This window comes from Botrytis fragariae (assembly GCF_013461495.1).
Source record: "Botrytis fragariae strain BVB16 chromosome Unknown tig00000274, whole genome shotgun sequence".
Taxonomy (NCBI): domain Eukaryota; kingdom Fungi; phylum Ascomycota; class Leotiomycetes; order Helotiales; family Sclerotiniaceae; genus Botrytis; species Botrytis fragariae.
The window spans coordinates 435350-454964 of NW_023501007.1; the positions used below are offsets into that span (position 1 = coordinate 435350).

Below are 19615 nucleotides of genomic sequence, written 5' to 3' on the forward strand. Positions count from 1 at the left end.
AGCTGGCAATATCTCTGGGAAGATCAGATCAGATCATATCAGATCAGGTAGTTTGAAATCTGACATCGGCAATATAACATACTTTGAACAATTAAAATCTCCAATTTGGGATTAAATAATTGAAAAATAGATCAACTACAAAGATTTGAGAGTTGGGAACTGTTCTTCCGATCGATACTTGGCTCTACCGGTGCGGTGGTCTAGAAGCCTCAAATCGTACACTGCACGGATAATTCCCATTTGGAAGTTTTGCTGCAGAGGACTCGCGATGATTAATCAGACTTGGAATAGGAGTTGTGTTTCTTTCGCATTCCAGGTCTTCCGCATACAAGTTTCCTCTTTTTTAGATACCGATATTGAAGTTTTGCTTAGGCATTTATTCATTGCCAATCAATACAATACCTAGCTCAATTCATGGCCTCCCGTCATTCAGAATCGATTCAGACTACGATCGGTTTTCTGGAAATATATGCAGAATTTTCCATGCGGTTTAGTCATCATCGAATCACAATCTTAATATGGAAAAAGTACGGTAGTTTTCCTAAATGCCGGGAATTTGGAATCTTGAAGGTTAAAGTTTCCAATTTGAGTTTTGGGGAATGGGCGCAAGGGGCGTTAGCTGCTAGCGGGTGATGACAAAAGATGTGGAAGCTAGGGAGTGGGAGAGGCTAGCCGAGAATTAGACCAAGGGGTTGAATCGTGACGGTGGGGCTTAAGTTTTAATGTGCATTACATTGATGTGGAGGTGCTAGAGTGACAGTATGGAAATTTGAGTTATTGAATAGATGTGTACGTGAGAAGACGATGGTGAAACCCGGTAGGTGTGCAGGTTGGTATCTACCCTAAATAACGATACTATATATTATTGGCTGCATCCGTTCTCATCCGCCACAGAAATCAACGGTGGATAGTTAGGGAATAATGATTTGAAATGATATCAACGGCCTGTCTTGTTAATTGATCAGATGAATTGGTCAGCCAATAGGGTTGTTTGTCGGTCATTCTTTGCGGGTAAGATGGCATGTTCCGGAAAGGTAGCATTAGAGGTACATTTTTACTTTCTTGATCGACTACCACGTTTTGAACCCTTTGTTTTGCAGTTGGTTTAGTTCCATGTTTTATGACTATCTTGTAGAAACAGAATCAGCTTGATATTCAATTTATTGGATGTGATCTCCTATACGGGAAATCTGAAGAGAGTCACGTGACTGGCTCAAACAACTATCTGATGGTCGTTATTCTATCTGACTTGATTAGACCGGGCGTTCATGATGAATTGGCTGCTAATTGAACATAATACAAGTCGATTTAAATTCATCATTACTCAAATACTTTACTCCTGTACTATGTATAATACTGTATTTAGCAAGAAGTGATAATATTTTGACATTTCTAACTTCACCTATTCAACATCAACGGCAAATACCTTGGGCGCACAACTAGTTTTAACTAGAAGAACAACGAGCAGTCCAGCAAGCAAGTATACTACCAAGGGTTTAGCGTCTCTTATCAAAACTCTCATAGATCATCGATGCTAGCTATCAGAACCAGATCTCGGGAATTCATTCCCATTCATGCTTGGAAGTTCTAGATCTTAGCCATGCATGCTAAGAAAACTATCTCACGCTCTGATTTGAGTGGCCATCTAGAATCACGGGCGTACCTTATATACGCTACCTGAGAGCCCGTGGGAAGGATTAAGTTTCCCTTTCTTTCTCTCCTCCCCAGGGTGTTCGTTAATCTACTGGTCAAGGGAAAGGGGTGGGACGCACCCTCTTCCCTTAGTGTCAACGAGGGTTATGTATTATTTAAGCTAATACAATGGATATAATTTTTATATTGTCATACAACCCTACAAGACCTAATATTTGAATCCATAACCCTTACGGTATACAAACCCCTCCCACAAAAGCCTACCACGATGAGTTTCTCAATGGCGCTAAAACACGAATTTACTACCACATAGGGCAAATAGAGCAACTGGGATGATCGAAAGATGGCCACTTGACTAAGGAGTGTTTCTAGGAGATCAAAGAAACTTCATCTAATGTTATCGTGATATTTCACAATAAATGCAACTAAGCTTTGAAGGGTAACCGCTTGAGCTAAGAAGACCTTCATGTCTAGAATTGCGGGTTGTAGCTGGGGAAGTTCTATAAGATGCATTTGACTTTCAAGCAAGGCAACTCACCTATCTTCTCAACACCCCTGTTTTGGACACCTTGGGACGATTATCAAACATTTTATAAAGCATGTAACTATTCATTATATTTACCTTAGTTTAAGACTTCAACCAATCTTCTATTATATGAAAAAAGAGAAATTCCCTAAGAATCTCCTTCCTCTTTGGGTTTCTTAATCAAGTCAAATGCCCTCTGTTTGACATGTTCTATTTGTAATTGTGATACTTTTCTTACTAATGAATTCAAAGAATAATCATACCAATCTGAGTATCATATTTCTATTGCTAGCTGTCTGTTATCTATATTGGCAAACAGCCTATCCAAATCCCACTTCATGAGCTCCATCCACATACAAGATTGTGATATTTACCAGAAAGAGAGTAGCCAACTAAGCTTTAAGAACAATAGCGGCTTTCTCTTTATCGACTTCTTCAGTAGGGTCTGTTCTATGTCCTGTGGTGTAATGCGATGGTGCAAGCTTTGTCTGAGGGGAACTCTGTAGAAGGATACTCAGTCACTGTGCTTTGGTCTTGGACGCTTGTTGCCTACCAGCTGTGTACTCACTCCTGTTTATCGGTAGAATCGCACGCCTTGTAAAAGAATGCTGTTGGTTTATTTTACAATTATAGCTTCATAGCGAACTTGAGAGATACATTTTAGCAAGGTCGGATACTGATCAAGACTAGGAAAGAAGGTTGGGGACACCTCTTGCTTAGATACATGGAAGAGAACAGAGTGGGGGGCTAGGACCATAATACTAGTAGAACCATAGCAGAAGTGTTTCTGCCATTGATTCCCCTTTTTGAATGATGAGCAAAGGAGTAAAAAGGCGACACTGTATCGTTCATATGGTATGAAATTTCACCACAAAGACCTTATTGCGTAACAACACACATACATACACAATCAACTATGCGGCATCATATGAGCTTTTGAGAGATGAATATCTATTTTGAACGTTGTGTAAGATACACAGACTTACCTCTTATTGATAGATTATTTTGTTTCATCTAGATGATCTTATCTCGAGACAGGCGCTCTTCATCTTCGTTATCCAAGCAATCAGCTCAACTTTATCTCGTCTGTCTCACACCGAGAACCGTCTCTGTCATCCTGGACATTTCGTTATTAACGCTTAAGCATTAAGCTTTCCTCTTGCTACATCAGCAGCTCCTGTTATTTTGGAAATTCAACACTATAGATACCGTGATGATATAATGAGTCACCAATATATTTTATGAAGAGGAAATCGGAACGAGATCTTAGCCCTGTGTATATCTCAAAAATGGATCCTGCAGTCAAGAGGGACATGTAAAGTCCTTCCGAGGGAACACTGTACGGGAACGGGTGCAATGTTAATCCCTCCCTAATTCGGTGTCAAAGCCGAGAAGTTTACCTTCATCCTTGGTGTGCAGGTGAATATTCAATCATTTGGTTAATCCAGGGTTCCTCAAGCATCTGTTTTGCCGTTTTCTGTCTTCAGGATGCCATTGAAGTATTCTACGCATCATTTGCAAAAAGACTTCTTTGTTCTTGCCCTCAAGACGCATCTCGGACTTCTCCAAATTCATGCCTTGCGGAATAGGCACCTCTGCTATCCATTTGCCTATATTCCCTGAGAATTAGCATTTCGTTTCAAGACTACGGTTTCTCCTGGTACGCACCTTCTTTATCGAAAAATTCAGAAGCGCGTACTCCTTTCTCAAGTAGATCTAGCGGAGGAGGGCCTAGCATCCCAATAACTTCCGCTAGATGCGCGCGAGTGGAGTAGCCTTTCCCATCAGGATCTTTGCCATGGAACATATGCTTGCCCTCAAATAAATCCCATATCATAACACCTACATTCCATATATTGACAGGATAACTCCAGGCGCCTATTAAGAAATCAGCATGATCTCTCCAAAGTTTCATGCGACGAGAGCCGTTGCGAAATGTTTTGAGATATAGGCTTTTGGATAAACAAAAACGTAAGTGGAGGATCATAATGACTCTGTAGATCTGGGGTCCCGCATTGTGATTTCTTTTTAGATCACCTTGTACCGCGGAATCAAAATCGCTCAGAACAGAGTCACCGAAGAATTTTGGAGCTTTCAGCTGTCTTGAGGCATAGATTGTCACGCCATTGACCAATGTTCGTGGGGAAGGACGTTCCATTTCCGCCGCAGTGAAAGCATCAAGGATAGATTCATCTTCTATCTGGGAAAGTATATTGTCGGCTTTGATATCTGCAAAGGGATTTTAGTAACTAATTCGGTAAGAATGATACAGCAATTAAGACTTTATTTTAATTGTACTTTTCAAATGCCATAGAAGAGATGATGGGACCTCGCACCTGTATGAACGAGTTTACACTCTGTGTGCAGATAGTCTAGTGCCAGGAATAATTGTTTGAGAGCGCCTTTAAGGTGTACGTCCGTGAAAAGGCCATTTGAAATCCGATATCTAAGATCTTTGAAACTTTCCCACATCGACTTCTGTACAAGGCAAATATGGTCGCCATTAGGGCGAGGTATTGTGAAAGTTTCCAATGCAATTTTGATATGGGAATAGCCAGGATGCGAATGATTGCCCTTGCTTAATTGTTGATAGATTTTGAATTACTCTAGTGGGCCTCCATCACGAATATAAGCTTTAAGGGCAACATGCTTATGCGCTCTAATCTGTTAAATCTTCACATACGATCCTTTGTCATATGGGAAGCTCACTGAAGATCACGACCCAGCCAAACGGTAGCTGATACACCGTATCTAAGCTTTCCGAGGACTTAATATTTTGATACCAAAACGTCTCCAATATTAATCGGATAATATAAACCTTTCTTGAAGCAACCAAACTGTTCTTCTTCAAACGTTTGGGCATCATTGATTAAATCAAATTCGGTGCTAGCGAAGCGTAGGGGTGGAGATGGTGCTCTTCGGATAGCGGTATCTGCCCATTTCAGAAGGGATGCCATTATTGAAGATAAATATACGTGTTATAGGATCAGGTTTGAGTTTGGTTCGAGGAACCGATGTGAAGGAGTAATAACTGATGTGTATGAATTGAAGGGAATATTTGAAACTAGCACCCAGCCAGGTAGGTATTACCTGCCTACCCACCTTAGGTAATCACCTAGATGGCTCGACCCCACAATTAATGCCTCAAAAGATAGGCTTTACGCTTAAATTAACCTTACATTGAGATCTTAGCAAAGAAGATCTGCCCTTCTTCAAGAGCTTTGTAAAGCTGTATGGAATTATTGTATATTCCAATCAATTCGAGCTCGACTTCTCAATAGCGCTGCAATCTTTTCACCCGCATGATTTTTGACCTATTTGTGCGCGGTCGATTTGGAAGAATGATACCTGGGTATCGGCCTAATTTCGTTGATAGCAGATTCAAGGTAATATTCCTATCGACTAGTTAATGCGCAAAATGGGAAAACTGAGGGCATTCCCAATCAACTACATGTCTAGCATATGCAAGGAAGATTTCTCTAGTAGCCTGTTCCAATCACCAATAAGGTAGCATACACGTTCATTAAATTGATTGCCAAACATTATCAGCTCGTCGTCGTTTACTCCTATTTCCCGAGAAGAAGTCTTAACCTCAACCTCATCGTTGTTTTTCTCTTTGACTAGTAATCATGGCACCGTTTCCACGCGCAGTGCTATTTCAGCAAGACATGAACAAGCAGAATTATTAGAGCGTACTATGTTCCTTTGTTTTGGTAGCAATTGCATCGATTGCTATGAGACAACTATGAGTTGGATGTTTCGATTTGCATTCGTGAGAAATGAGTGCCGTAGCTTTACAGTGGTGAATGATTTCTTAGCTGATACCTATTGCACTGACGGGAATGGGAATACTGGGATCACTGATAGTAATGAAATCAGCTTTAGGGAGGGGAAGTGGTGGGAGTGGAAATTGGGTTATTTTCCTAACAAAACAACGCACTCTTGAGTTCAGAAAGCAAAAACGAAAGTTGGTTCATTCAAAGGAGTAGTACTTCAGTCAGAGTAAATCGAGGTAACTCGACAAAAGACAGCATATGTGTTGTTCATCGTGACATTTTTAAAGCATGGGGAATGAATATCGTCGTTCGTGAAAGGCGGAGACGAAACTAGTGAAGGTTACGCGAATCCCGCAATCAAAAATTTGTGGGGGAGAGATGACTTGGTTCGTGTTACAATATGTTCATTGGGTTTCTGAGAGTGTGATATGGCATAATAGGCATAAATTCATTCAAATTGTTTCTCCAATGATTGCTTCATCATGCAGATGGACAAGGAGCTACTTCCTCCATAACCGATGGATGTGTACATGTGAGTCGAAAGGTCTAACCTGATGTACATCCTCATGCCTCTAATCAAGCTCCTGAACCAGACGTTCAAGTGAAGAAACCAATCATTTTTTCATCTGAAGTTCTTCTGGATTTTCAGCAGAAGGCTCAGACTCAGTTACGTTTGTATCAAAGCCTGCCTGTTCGAGGATCTTTCGGAGTAGAGTTAGTCTGGTTGAAAAAAAGGGCGTTCAGATTTAAGAGAGCCCACCTTCATGAGATCGAGTTCGTCCACATCTCCAGATTTCTCCATCTCTACCACACGCTTTTGTAGGTCCTCTACCGTCTTCTGAAGCTGTGTAACCTGTGCCTCGAGTTTCTTGACTCGATCTTCTGGATTAGTTCCTGTCGCGAGATTGTCGATTGTGCGAAACTAATTGGAATGATATAAGCCAAATGATAAGAGGCATAAAGAGGGTTGATGCAGATGCCAAACGTACCATTGTGATGAGTTTTATCTTTTTACGCTTGTTTTTTAGATGCTTAGCGGGCTGGGGGAGAGTGTATAAGCTTGATAAAGACAGGATGAGCAAACTTATTGTATAGGCGGGGAATTTTATATATAGGTGAATGATAGCGTGAGTATAGTGTAGCATAAAGAAGTTGGGGTTTTCCTCAGAGATATACCGAATACAGAGGTCGAGTGCTATACTCGGATGTTGTTGCTAGGAGTAATCGGGGTTCGTGCTGCCAAGGTACCTAGAAACGAGGAAGCGGGATGTGATCATCATTTGTGAGAACACAAAATGATCAAATGATGGACAGCATATGCAAACCCCTCTTTGCAGTCGAGACAACAAGTCAGCCTTTGTGATAGCTGAATATATCGCCCAGGTGCACAGGTATCCATATGTAGCAAAACACACATACTCAGCTAAAGACTGACTCGAAACTGAGCAGCACCAACTTGATGTTGTGCATATCCTCTCGATAGCCATGCCCCACAGGCGTTTGATTGGAAGCTAAATTATGCAAGTTGATTGCCAAACATCATTTTGAGCGAACGTGGCTGCAGAAAACAAATTCTACCAGCTGAAGCGCTAGCGATGCAGCGATGCTCAAGTAGCAAACAGCTGATTGTGGAACTAGAAGTTCACTGACTCAGAGCCGGAATCCAGGATACACCGGAGAAACTCTCTTTATTCATCGATTTTTTGTATGTGTTCATCGGATTTGTCGCCTATATTGGTATACCAAACACTTTTTCGACGATTCCGGTATACTTTTAGTGTTAAAATTGTTCGAGAAAGGCCGAATATTGGCTATCACGTGACAACCCGAGAGAGAATTTTATCATTCCGATATAGTTATCTTGATATTATATTAGAAATCGGTCCCTTAACATTTGAATAGCACTATACTAACATCAATACGATCTAATGACATAACATTGCTGTCACGGATCGGACCCAACCACAATGTGATCACGTGTACGTAGCTTGTATAGATGTGCGCTCTACAAGCGCTAGGCTCCCAATTCTGTAGTTGTAGATTCTAAGGTTAAATTGTACCCTACTCTCGCAGTTCTTCTAAGGCGAAGTGTCACAACACCGAGTCGTAAAAATCCTGAACATTGGATTTTGTAGGCTGTAGTTACGATGCCAAGTTGATCACCATGCTTCCGTTTCCGTTAACCTGACTTCGAGTGTGTTCAAAGTATGTTACACTGACTGACTGAACCGCTTGATATTCAGCTTAGCCTTCTACGAGAAGTCAGCTGAACTCAGTCGACGTGGACAACTATTCAGGATCCGCATGCAGATATCCTGATTGAAACGTGATAATGAAACACTTTACTTTGCTCTACATTAATCTCTCATCGAAATAATGCAGGATCAGGTAGAAACAACAGCATCCACGCCGATCAACTAAGGCGGGGAAACATCTGTGGAACCTCATAGTAGCTGGTGACATGATCTGATACCCGAATGTTGCAGAATTCGGAATAATCAGTATCGACGGCATATTGTGTAGAGCGCCACTCGGTATTAGGCACGAGAACAGTGCCAGTTGTAGCATGAACCTTGGTCGAGTTGAATGCCACAGTCAGTCGTGGTTTCTTATATCGTAAACATTTCCTGTCAAAACGGATATACTGCATCTGAACTGCTAACTACACATTCTCCCTTAACTTCCCTTCTACTACACATCTCTTCTACCTTCAATCAAGACACAAAATGGCAGCAGCACCTCGTGAAGGTATAGCATGGTTTTTGAAAGAAAGTCTTAAAAGCCCAGGCTATAATGGCGAGAAGTCGGAAGACTTCTATTCGTGGATGCTTCTCGAAGTCGTTTACAACGCGACAGAAGACGAAGCATACGCGTTTCCCCCGCCATTAGCGTACCCCAATCACCCAAGAACCGAACAACAAGTCTTTCCGGGTGGTGCTTACAGGACCGGGTACGGCCGCTATGAATTTATGACCGCGTCAGTACAATACGCTGACCAAGCGCTTTCTCAATGCCTAATTGTATTCCCCAATTTCAACCTCCGTTATTCATTTGCTGGATGAGGAAAATTTATGCTTCTTTTGCTTCCCAAAACGTCTCTTCTCATTTTCTTTCAAAATCATGCTTCAATAGGCAATACTGACTTCCCGATCTTCCAGAATGTACGGCCCTAGCGCCGAGGACATCAAGCGCACATATCGCCTCAAATGCAATATCAGTCGTGGTCAGCTGTGGCGTCAAACAGGCTCTGCTGCTGTTTGCTACGTCGCAGTTCCTCGACCAACTAAAGAGGAACGCTTCTTCTGGGTCGATCTGACATACCCTATCAGGGCCATTTACATTCCCTGCGCTTTTACTGCTCATCCCCAGTACAAGGGACATGCAATTTTCTCGCGTCTCGATGTCCGTGGTCGCAAGGGGATACCACAAGCATATGTTATCAAAGATCATAACCAGAATTTGATCACCCAAGCCCAGAAAGCTATAAATGACTGGAACAACGCAGATGTGTATCACAACTGGGCCTGGGGTAAAAAAATGAACAGACTCAAGGCAGTGCACCGAAAGATATCGAATAGAGCCAAGGAAACCGGACCCGAAGGCCCTCCAATACAGGAGCCTGGACTCATACCTGGCTTTGTTAAGGCTGATGGAAAGGCACCAAGTCAGATTTATGCTAAGGCCAGCTATGCCCAAGACACGGTGGCAGATGAGACAACAGGATTGGGGATGCGGCCTCAATGGACACTTCGAATTGATGTTTTCAAGTTTGCATGCCAGCTTTTGGTTCCATATAAAGATCGTACCGAAGAGTACAGGGATTTATATGCTTGCTTTGCCCTATTCGACAGGCGTTGTGTCCATGGATCAAAAGTTATCGCGGATATTGACATGGCTCAATCCATCGATTGGGCCAAAGCACAGGGGAAAGAGGCCGGCCTCAAGATACAATACGTGACGGAAGAGCCGGATGAAAAGTTTATCAAAGATCTCTTTGTTGGCTTCATCGCCGTGGGACTGGGCTTCATCCCAGTCATTGGACCCCTTGTGGCGTTTGGCTTCACTGTCACATACGAGCTATTGGAAGATTCGGAAAAGTTCACAAAGGCTGCAGGGATTGGCGGTAAAACACCGGCCTTTACACAGGCGTGTGTTGATTCTCGTGAGGGATTGAAACCTATATTGAAGGCGGGTTTCAAGGCTGTATTCAAGGGGCATTTGCAAGCCGCTCCTAAAAAAAGTATTCAAGTCGATACTGGCGAAGAGAAAGTCGAGAATGGCGATAAAGAAGATACATTCCATCTTGTCATTGAAGCGGGAGAAGCAGAAGTGCTTCAAGCTCGTGGAAATTTTGTTGCTTAGCTTTTGGATTTGGATTGGGAGGGGACTAGGATTTTTACTGAATCTGGATACGTACTTGAAATACTATACTTGAAAAACCATTGAGACTGGACGATAGTAACCGCAAGGCACATGAAAGATGGTGTAGTGACAGCGAATGAGGTCAAGTCTGCCTGTCGAGTTAGGCTTTCATCACAATTATTTAAGTTGGAACTACTCTAGTTTCGCCGCAGAAATCCGCTAGGATCACAGTTTGTCTCGACGGTTGAATAGATGGTATGGCTGTGGCCGTCATTATCTAGACAAGTGCGTGAATAATTTTATGTCTGTTCTAGCATGTAAACGGTGGAATTGAGCATAGATTCTGTTAATATGAGACAACTTTGTCGTACTATTAAGGTTGATCCGCCGTCTGACATTGCCTCGAGCGGGTAGATCCGAGTATCAACATCAAATTATCACGCAAAGGCAAGATTTGAGACTTCCCAGAGGTTGACGATATTTTGCCCCCAACTGCGCGTGTTGATCATCTTGAATTCTTCTGCTTGATAAGCCCAAGAAGCGACTCCACCTCTCAACATAGACATAGAGTGGTGTTGCAGAGTAGTATATTGATTCTGCATGATCATGAAACCCGTGCCTTGCTTGTCAGACGGTCTTTGAATTTAACACAAAACCACATTAAAATAACAAAATCCAACCTGCATAACTAGAGATCCGAAAGCTTAATTCTCAGATCAAATTAGGTAACTGTTCCACAGAGGACTTTCTCTTGGTAATGCCAAAATGCGGCAACGAGGTTATATTCCCTTGTATGAAGAGCTTCTCGGGTGGTCTGAATCCCGGAACACGTTCTTAGGAATGAAGGATGATGAAAAGATATTATCCGGCATAATCACTAACTGGATATTTCAAAATTATATATTGCGCGGCTAGACCTCGCTGGGCTCACAATAGAAGGAAGGGGCTATACTTATATCTTCGCCATTAATGTCGTTGAGCCGAGATCATGGGAGTCAGGAGTTCACGGTAAAGCCAATTGAGAGCCACAAAGAGCCCTGTGGACTAAGAAAAATTATGCTGAATCCATTAAGTACCGACACACGTTCCACCGAAAATAGCTAAATTATTTCCTTGTGAATCTTTTTCCAAAATGAGATGAAGCTCTTGCTTCCGATGTATCATATCCTACAAGCGATGTGAGATCGCGCCAGACCGGTGACCGACACCGAGTAGCTATGCCGAAATCAATCGATCCATGAATAACAGTGTATGATATTTTTTCTCGGCAATGATGCTATCCCAATTGATATCCCAAAACAAACTAAACTCCTACCGTAAGTCAATAAATCAAAATCCATATGATGCGAGTATTATCGCATGACCATCCCCAATTCCCAAAACTTCCTTCATTCATACATGATCATTATCGCAACCAACCGATCTAGCGGTGTCTGTATTGCTCTCTTCAATGTCTTCCTCCAATCTCTTCATATGCAGGCGGCGGATCTTGTGTTTCGCCCGGAATTGTAAGTTCATCTTCTCCCGGAACCGCAATCCTAACTCTCGAGGTATTCGCTCTTGGAATCTCATATACATCGCCCGGCGCAGATGATGAGCGGCCCCGAGTGGGCGCACCAGGCCTCAGCATAGACTCGGGTAGCTTCTCGGGCGGGTAAGCATATGGTTCATTCGCGAATGTTGGGTGAAGAGGCTGTTGTGATGTTGGATAAGGCGGATAATGAGGTTGCGAATGATGGTTGAAAGGAGGAGAGGTAGTGATGATAGGCGGGCTATTCATACGTTGTTGAGGAGGTGGTGGAGGAACCCATCGCGTTGAGGATGCGCCAACGGGTGAATGCGCATGTTGTCGCATCTGCGTTTCTGGATGCGGCGCATAATATCCTTTTCGTGGTGGCGAACTGGTATATCTCAGATCCTCTCTACTTCTCCTCTTATCATCTCTTCGATTACCCCGCTCCCTTTTGTCATATGTATATTTTCTTTCTGGCGAATCTCTTCGTCTGGGTCTGCGCTCCTTACTTCTTTCTCTCCCTCTATCCCCACTCGCATCCCTATCATAAGCGCGATCGTGCTCCCGGTCGTGAGATTGTCTCCGTCTTCGATGTCCCGGACCGGCACGATCAGGAGAATAAATGCGATAAGACTGCTCGTCGAGGTCCAAAGCTTCAATCTCGAGGCGCTGCTTCTCCTCTTTGTGTTTGAGATGTTGTTTTAGAAGGTAGCCTGCTGCGAGGATTTCAAGGCCGCCGAGGATGACCATACTGACACTGTTTATCTATATCTCTTCGAAAGATAGATCTCGATTCTATGTGCGCATTATCTCTTTGTGCCTTGCTTGGTTAATGTGAAGAGTAGTTCGTCCTCAGAAAACGTTGTTGATATAACACGAAGGAGTGAATGATAATTGAGTCACAAATAAAAAACATGATCGCAATATCCAGTCAGCTGCCGGGAGCCGCTCACCTCAGCTCAGCTGATGGATATTTCGAGGATTAACCTTTCTGTTACACGAGAATTTTCGTCCCAACTTCCAACTCCATACCAAGACGGGAACATGGCACAATCGAAATCGGCTTGTGGCTGCCGATAGAGGCTGTGCGTGCTTCATTACATCATAAATGCCAAGTCAATCATGTGACACGGAAAATTGTTCTTACTACCGGCCTTGCCGGAATAGATTTGATCCTTGGAGAATCTGATGATACTGGTGCGATGCAATGCGGCAAGTCAACAACAAGTCTGCGACACATGTCAGATCAACAACTTTAATGGTTGCCAAATACATTACATACCTCTTTGAATTCGTTGACATGACTCTGTTAAGCCATCCCCATTCTGTTTGATCCTTTGAACCGAGCTTCCTGTTAGATCTACTCGGTCCAAGATCACAACTCTGATGATCAGTTAAGGCAAGTGGTACATTATATCATCACTCCTTGATTCATCCTCATCGGAACAATATATATCATAATTTCTGTAGCCGAGATGCTACTTAAGGTCTTGGTACCTGTTGTGCCTGTCGGGGTATATCAACTTATCACACCCCGAACAATATATACATTGCCGCTCGGTTGAAAGTTCGCCGAGTTATGTCAAATGTTAGCACAAAAAAGCTTTGAAAAATCTTCTATCTAAGATCATCATTTGAACAATGCAATTAGCCAAAAAACAAAACCGTTGTGCTATCTCCACTATGGGTTCGGATCTCGAGAAATCCACAATGATTGTCTTTCTGATTGCTGGAAATCTAATATCTTCCGAGCCGTCGGATTGCGGGGTGCGTCGGCAAGAACATCACCCCTGGATCACAAGCTTTATTTACTAAATGATGCTATTTTCAAATTGTTATATAAGAAATAAGTTGTACTATGTGATTGATGTTTAGTTTGCTCACACAAAGTGAAATCATGAGGTTACTAAACATCTTCACAACGTTGTGTCTCCTACTGTGGGGTGGAGCTGCTACAAATGATGGATTGACCGATGTTGTAGAATGGGATCCATATAGTCTGACAGTCAATGGTTCTAGAGTGTTCATATTGTGAGATTTTTCAAGGTTATTAATCAATTTTTGCTAACTGCCAGTCAAGCTCTGCCGAGTTTCATTATCAACGGATGCCCGTTCCCGAACTATGGCTCGTACGTTTCTTTTCCCCTCAAATTTTACAGAGATCTTACGCTGGTCTAGGATATCTTCCAAAAGTTTCGAGCAAATGGTTTCAACACAATTAGGTAGGATCAATGTTGCTCAACCTGAATTTTCTAACTAGTGTAGTGTATATTTTTTCTGGTCTTATCACGAGGCCTCAAAAGGAAAATTTGACTTTGAAACATCAGGCAAGAATGTTCAAAGAGTTCTTGATTATGCAAAGGAAGCAGGAATCTGGGTCATTGCTCGAGCCGGGTAAGTTCATTTGGTTCACCAATTAAAATTCTCATTTCCAATGCTCAAATCAACACGCGCTTTAACTCCTCGTATTTCTGATTTACCTTCATATCTATCAATAAGAGGTATTTACTGACTCCCCGTTAATACAGACCATATTGCAACGCTGAGACCAATGGTGGAGGTTTCGCGTTATGGGGTTCCGATGGAAGTCTGGGGACGTTAAGAAGCAACAATGCTGTATATTATCAATCCTGGCTTCCATGGATCACGGAGATTGGAGCGATTCTAGCAAAGAATCAAATCACTAACGGAGGAGTAAGATTCATCGCATGTGTTAAAGAAGATCAACGTGTGCTAACTCCCAAGATAGCCTGTGATCCTCAACCAGGTTGAGAATGAACTTCAAGAGACAACTCACTCAGCGACTAACTCTTTGGTTCTTTATATGGAGCAAATTGAAGCTGCGTTTCGTGATGCTGGCATTACTGTTCCTCTTAGTCATAATGAGAAGGGTCAGAGAAGCATGTCATGGAGTACCGATTATCAAAATGTTGGTGGCGCTGTGAATGTTTATGGCTTAGATTCGTGTAAGTACATTACATTGCTGATGCTCAATATTTTTCTGGCTCTTGTTCTCTCTTCTCTTCCTGCGAATTAGCTGACACAATGATAATGTAGACCCCGGTGGATTGTCATGTACTAACCCTGCCTCTGGTTTTAATCTTGTTCGCAATTATTATCAATGGTTCTCAAATTACTCTTACACACAACCAAATTACTTTCCAGAGTTTGAGAGTGGTTACTTTACTCCATGGGGTGGTAGCTTTTATGATGATTGTCAATCTGAACTTTCGCCTGCTTTTGCAGACGTCTATTACAAGAACAACATTGGGCAAAGAACGACTCTTATGAGCTTATATATGGCTTGGGGTGGTACAAATTGGGGACATTGTGAGTGGGTCTTGCCAACCAAAATAAATTGACTCTAACAATCTGAATAGCTGCAGCTCCAGTGGTGTACAGCTCTTACGACTACGCAGCTCCTCTTCGGGAAACTCGTCAAATTCGAGACAAACTTTCCCAGACCAAACTTATTGGGCTTTTCACCAGAGTTTCTACTGATCTGCTCAAGACAGATATGATCGGTAATGGTACTGGATATAGTGTACGTATCTCATTGTATAGACAGACATACACAGAAACAAAACTGATCAATGATAGGTATCTTCAACTGGTATTTGGTCATGGGTTTTGCGAAACCCTGACACTCAAGCCGGATTCACAACAGTTCAGCAAGCGACCTCCAGCTCAACAGCATCAGTAACATTTGATGTATATCTAAATACCTCCTTGGGTGCTGTGACTGCTTCTAATGTTAATCTAAATGGTCGCCAAAGCAAAATCCTCGTCACAGATTATACATTCGGAAAGCATACACTTCTATTTGCATCTGCGGATATCCTTACATATGGTGTATTCGATGTTGACGTTTTAGTTTTATATCTCGAAGAAGGACAAGTTGGCCAATTCGCTTTCAAAACTACCAAAAAATTGACCTATCAAGTTTATGGAAATTCCGTTTTCGCTGCAAACTCCACATCCAACTATACCTCGAGCTCACAAACATTTACATATACCCAAGGATCTGGTCAAACAGTAGTCAAATTCTCTGACGGAGCTTTAGTATATTTACTCGATCAACCCTCAGCATGGAAATTTTGGGCTCCAGCAACAACATCAAATCCTCATGTCAAGCCAGATGAACAAATATTTGTTCTAGGACCATACCTCGTACGAAATGCAACCACATCTTTCGGAGTGGTTAACATTTCTGGTGATGTCGACAAAACCACGAATATTGAAGTCTTTTCCGGAAATGAATTGATTGAGATTATTGTATGGAATGGTTTCCCATTATTCACAACAAAGACGAAATATGGTTCATACATCGCAAAACTTCCTGGTACTGAAGGTAGAATTGTTTCCCTGCCAGAATTAACCAATTGGGAATCTGCAAATTCTCTTCCAGAAAAAGAAACCTCCTACGATGATTCAAAATGGACTGTTTGTAACAAAACAACTACATTAAGTCCAATTGCACCAGCCACTCTCCCTGTCTTATTTTCAAGTGACTATGGATACTACACTGGACCTAAAATCTACCGTGGATATTTTGACGGCTCCAATTACACATCGATCAATATCACCGCATCAGGAGGTTTAGCATTTGGATGGTCTGCCTGGTTGAACGGTGTTTTGATCGGTGGAAACACTGGTAATACGACTGCAACAACTACCACTGCCATCCTCGATCTCTCAGCCCACACTTCTATTATTAAACTCACCAACAATCTTATCACGGTTGTAGTAGACTATCACGGACACGACGAAACATCCACAGCGAAAGGAGTCGAAAATCCCCGTGGTATCCTCGGCGCATCTCTCCTGCCAAAGCCAAGTAATTCCACCGGTTTCAAACTTTGGAAAATACAAGGAAATGCAGGAGGTAGTGCAAATATTGATGCAGTGCGTGGTCCCATGAATGAGGGTGGTTTCTATGGCGAGAGACTCGGATGGCATTTACCTTCTTCTCCTTCTTTATCCTCCAAATCTACCCCTTTGGTTGGTCTAAATACTTCGGGAATCTCATGGTATTCTACAACTTTCAATTTGGCGCTCGATGCAGACCTTGATGTTCCGCTCGGAATTAAGTTTTCCGCGCCAGCGGGCACTGTTGCGAGAGTCATGTTTTGGATCAATGGATACCAATACGGAAAATATGTACCACATATTGGACCGCAAACCGTCTTCCCTATTCCACCAGGAATCATCAACAATCGAGGAAAGAACAAGCTGGCGATTAGTTTGTGGGCGATGCAAGATGAGGGGCAAAGTTGGATAGTGTTGAGTTGGTTAGTTATGGGGTTTATGAAAGTGGATTTGGGTTTAGTAGGGATTGGAGTTATCTGCAGCCAGCGTATAGCAGCGAGAGGTTGCAGTATGCTTAAGGTGAGGGGATTTAGGGAAGGAGATGTATGGATGGGGTTGGGAATGGCAATGAGAGAGATGTCATTTGGAATATTTTTCTAGGATAATAAATTGCTGTCCAATTCATTCAGCCCCATCCTTTTATTCTTTTCTTTACTATACTTCTCATCAGGAACACACACTTTAAACCTCCGCCCCCATCTCTTCCTCTTTTCGATTACTATATGACATACAATTCACATCGCCTCATCTCCCACCAAAAAAATCCCTAACAGAGTGAATCATCCCGGCAAGTATGAAAATAAGTACCCAGGTATCTATATCTCCAACCGCATAAGCACTTTCAGTCCATACATATACACTGAGTGATGACGAAAAAATCATGAAACAATCGTAGAAGAATCACAGAAAAATCATACAATCGCAAGACAAATTAGCTATGTATATTAATCATTCATACCTCTAATCTTGATCGGAAGACTTGCCCTCTTTTCGTGTCTTACTATTTTTCGCCTTCCTGCTTTTTCTTCTCTTTGTAATTCAATCGATAGATTTTGAAATAAAGAAAAAAAAAAGTAGACAACCCTTTCATTGGAATTGGAATCTCCAATGAGATCTGATCTATTGATTATTCATCATCGTTCTGAAACTCCGTATCATCATCAACTCCCTCCCCGATACTCGACCCTTCCTTCCTCTTCTCAAACTCCCCTACCAGCTCCTTACTCACTACGCTCCACTCCATCCACTCAGGTCTTGAGTTTTTCTCCCACTTTACCAATTAGTTTCTTTCTTTTTCTTTTTCCCTTTTCCCCCATTATCCTCTTCCCACACGATCCTCTTCATTCTCCCCTCCCCTTCCCCCCTCCCACTTGTCTTATTCCTCCTTTGCACCTTCTCTACAACACTATTCATCTCACTCATTGCCCACAACGTATAAGCCCATAGATCTTCCCACCCAGTTGAATAGCATTTTGGGGATATTATTGTAGAGACGGATGGAGAGAGCGAGGACGGATTTGAAGGGGTAGAGTTTTTTTGTTGTTCTAATTTTCGAGGATTTCGGTTTCGAGTTCCAGAGGTTCGTATTGGGGTTCGACTTCGATTTCGATTCTGGGATTGGAGCCGAGGGTGGATATGGATGTAGATGTAGGTCTGTATATTCGTCTCGATTGGGAAAGACGTGCCGTACCACCCACCTCGGGAATTCCGTCAGTGCAGAAAAGAAATGTGATGCTAGAGGTGGAAGTAAGTAAATCAGATTTCGCGATGCGAGGGTATTTCATATTCATTACTTGCTTGTATCTTCCCTTCAACCATATCTCTCTAAAAAAAAATATCCACATCCCCCTGATTTTCCAATCCCAATCCCCCATCCTCAAGTCTTTCGCCAGAAACTGAATCAAGTAATGCTCCCTATCGATCTCCTATTTCCATCTTCTTGTACTTTTGATATCCTGGAAATAGTCGCTATTATTTTCTCTCGATACCGTCTTTCTGGGGATCGATCTTCTAGATTTCAGATACTCTATTGGGATCCTGGAGCTTGTGGCGGTTTTAATGGTAGTTTGAGAATGGGTAAGTTCTTCTCGCTCAGGGACTTCGAAATCGAAATCTGTATCCTTATGCTGCAAATCCCCTTCCTCCTCAATGTCTTTATCATCCACTGCGCCGACAAAAGAAGACACACGCGAACCAAAAGATACCTCACCTCTCTCCCTTTCCTTGCAAATCTCAAACTCACAATCATTTTCTTCTCTCCTTAACTTCTTCCCACGTACTCCCATACCCATGCCCCTAGATTTTATATCCCCACCCTCTTCCCGCGCACCATCGTCGCATCGACCTTTCGCCTCTAACATCTCACAAACTCCCCCTCTCTTTCTCGCTGCAACCACACCCGCACCCACAACTGCAGGAAGATCCTCGCCCACGCTCATACCATCCTCCGAACTATACTCTTCGCCCGAAATACGATCACAAATCGATGTTCCCGTATCAATATATCGAGCTCTCTCCGTTCTCCCCCTTCCATCACTACCACTCCTATCGAAATCGTGCGATGTGAATGATTGACCCTCTAGAGAAACCTTCTCCTCATCTTGAAGAACTGCCGATTTCTCTCTAAATCTCTCACCAAAAGTTCCTTTCCGCGTGATTCTCGCTGTTGATGTAATTCTCCTCTTCGGATTTGAATATTTCTCCTTCTCTTTCTCTCTTTCCCTCTTCTCTTCACCCCAACTCCATTCCCTCGAGCCCTCGTCATCATAACCCCTCATCTTCTCATCCTCATCCCCATATTTTTCTTCTTCCCCTCTCTCTTTCCCTCCCTCTTCCCCTCCCACACCCTCATCTACAAAACCCCTACCCCCATCCTTCCATCCCCTATATCTTCCGAAATCTTCTCCATTTTTCTAA

The 19615-nt window shown here is 42.6% G+C and overlaps 6 protein-coding genes across 6 annotated transcripts; 2 read left to right on the forward strand and 4 right to left on the reverse strand.

Annotated features, from left to right (window-relative positions):
* Positions 1-3610: 3610 nt before the first annotated feature.
* On the reverse strand, positions 3611-5136 carry Bfra_012430 (putative protein kinase domain-containing protein; the record flags this gene model as incomplete). The annotated part of the gene is made up of 6 exons (XM_037342745.1): positions 3611-3789; positions 3848-4408; positions 4516-4757; positions 4785-4838; positions 4889-4946; positions 4998-5136. 6 exons carry the CDS (start codon positions 5134-5136, stop codon positions 3611-3613), a joined length of 1233 nt encoding a protein of 410 aa, XP_037187467.1.
* Positions 5137-6569: 1433 nt separating this feature from the next.
* Bfra_012431ca (uncharacterized protein) lies at positions 6570-6947 on the reverse strand (the record flags this gene model as incomplete). Its single annotated transcript, XM_037342746.1, has 3 exons — positions 6570-6656; positions 6716-6877; positions 6945-6947. 3 exons carry the CDS (start codon positions 6945-6947, stop codon positions 6570-6572), a joined length of 252 nt encoding a protein of 83 aa, XP_037187468.1.
* A 1734-nt stretch (positions 6948-8681) lies between these two features.
* Positions 8682-10317, forward strand: Bfra_012432 (uncharacterized protein; the record flags this gene model as incomplete). Its single annotated transcript, XM_037342747.1, has 2 exons — positions 8682-8932; positions 9114-10317. The coding sequence occupies 2 exons, from the start codon at positions 8682-8684 to the stop codon at positions 10315-10317; spliced, it is 1455 nt and encodes a 484-aa protein (XP_037187469.1).
* Positions 10318-11764: 1447 nt separating this feature from the next.
* Bfra_012433 (uncharacterized protein) lies at positions 11765-12580 on the reverse strand (the record flags this gene model as incomplete). The annotated part of the gene is made up of 1 exon (XM_037342748.1): positions 11765-12580. The coding sequence occupies one exon, from the start codon at positions 12578-12580 to the stop codon at positions 11765-11767; it is 816 nt and encodes a 271-aa protein (XP_037187470.1).
* Positions 12581-13727: 1147 nt separating this feature from the next.
* Positions 13728-17299, forward strand: Bfra_012434 (uncharacterized protein; the record flags this gene model as incomplete). Its single annotated transcript, XM_037342749.1, has 9 exons — positions 13728-13861; positions 13911-13959; positions 14009-14052; positions 14096-14224; positions 14359-14524; positions 14580-14796; positions 14888-15160; positions 15211-15374; positions 15431-17299. The coding sequence occupies 9 exons, from the start codon at positions 13728-13730 to the stop codon at positions 17297-17299; spliced, it is 3045 nt and encodes a 1014-aa protein (XP_037187471.1).
* Positions 17300-18624: 1325 nt separating this feature from the next.
* Bfra_012435 (uncharacterized protein) lies at positions 18625-19476 on the reverse strand (the record flags this gene model as incomplete). Its single annotated transcript, XM_037342750.1, has 1 exon — positions 18625-19476. One exon carries the CDS (start codon positions 19474-19476, stop codon positions 18625-18627), a length of 852 nt encoding a protein of 283 aa, XP_037187472.1.
* Between the last annotated feature and the right edge of the window lie 139 nt (positions 19477-19615).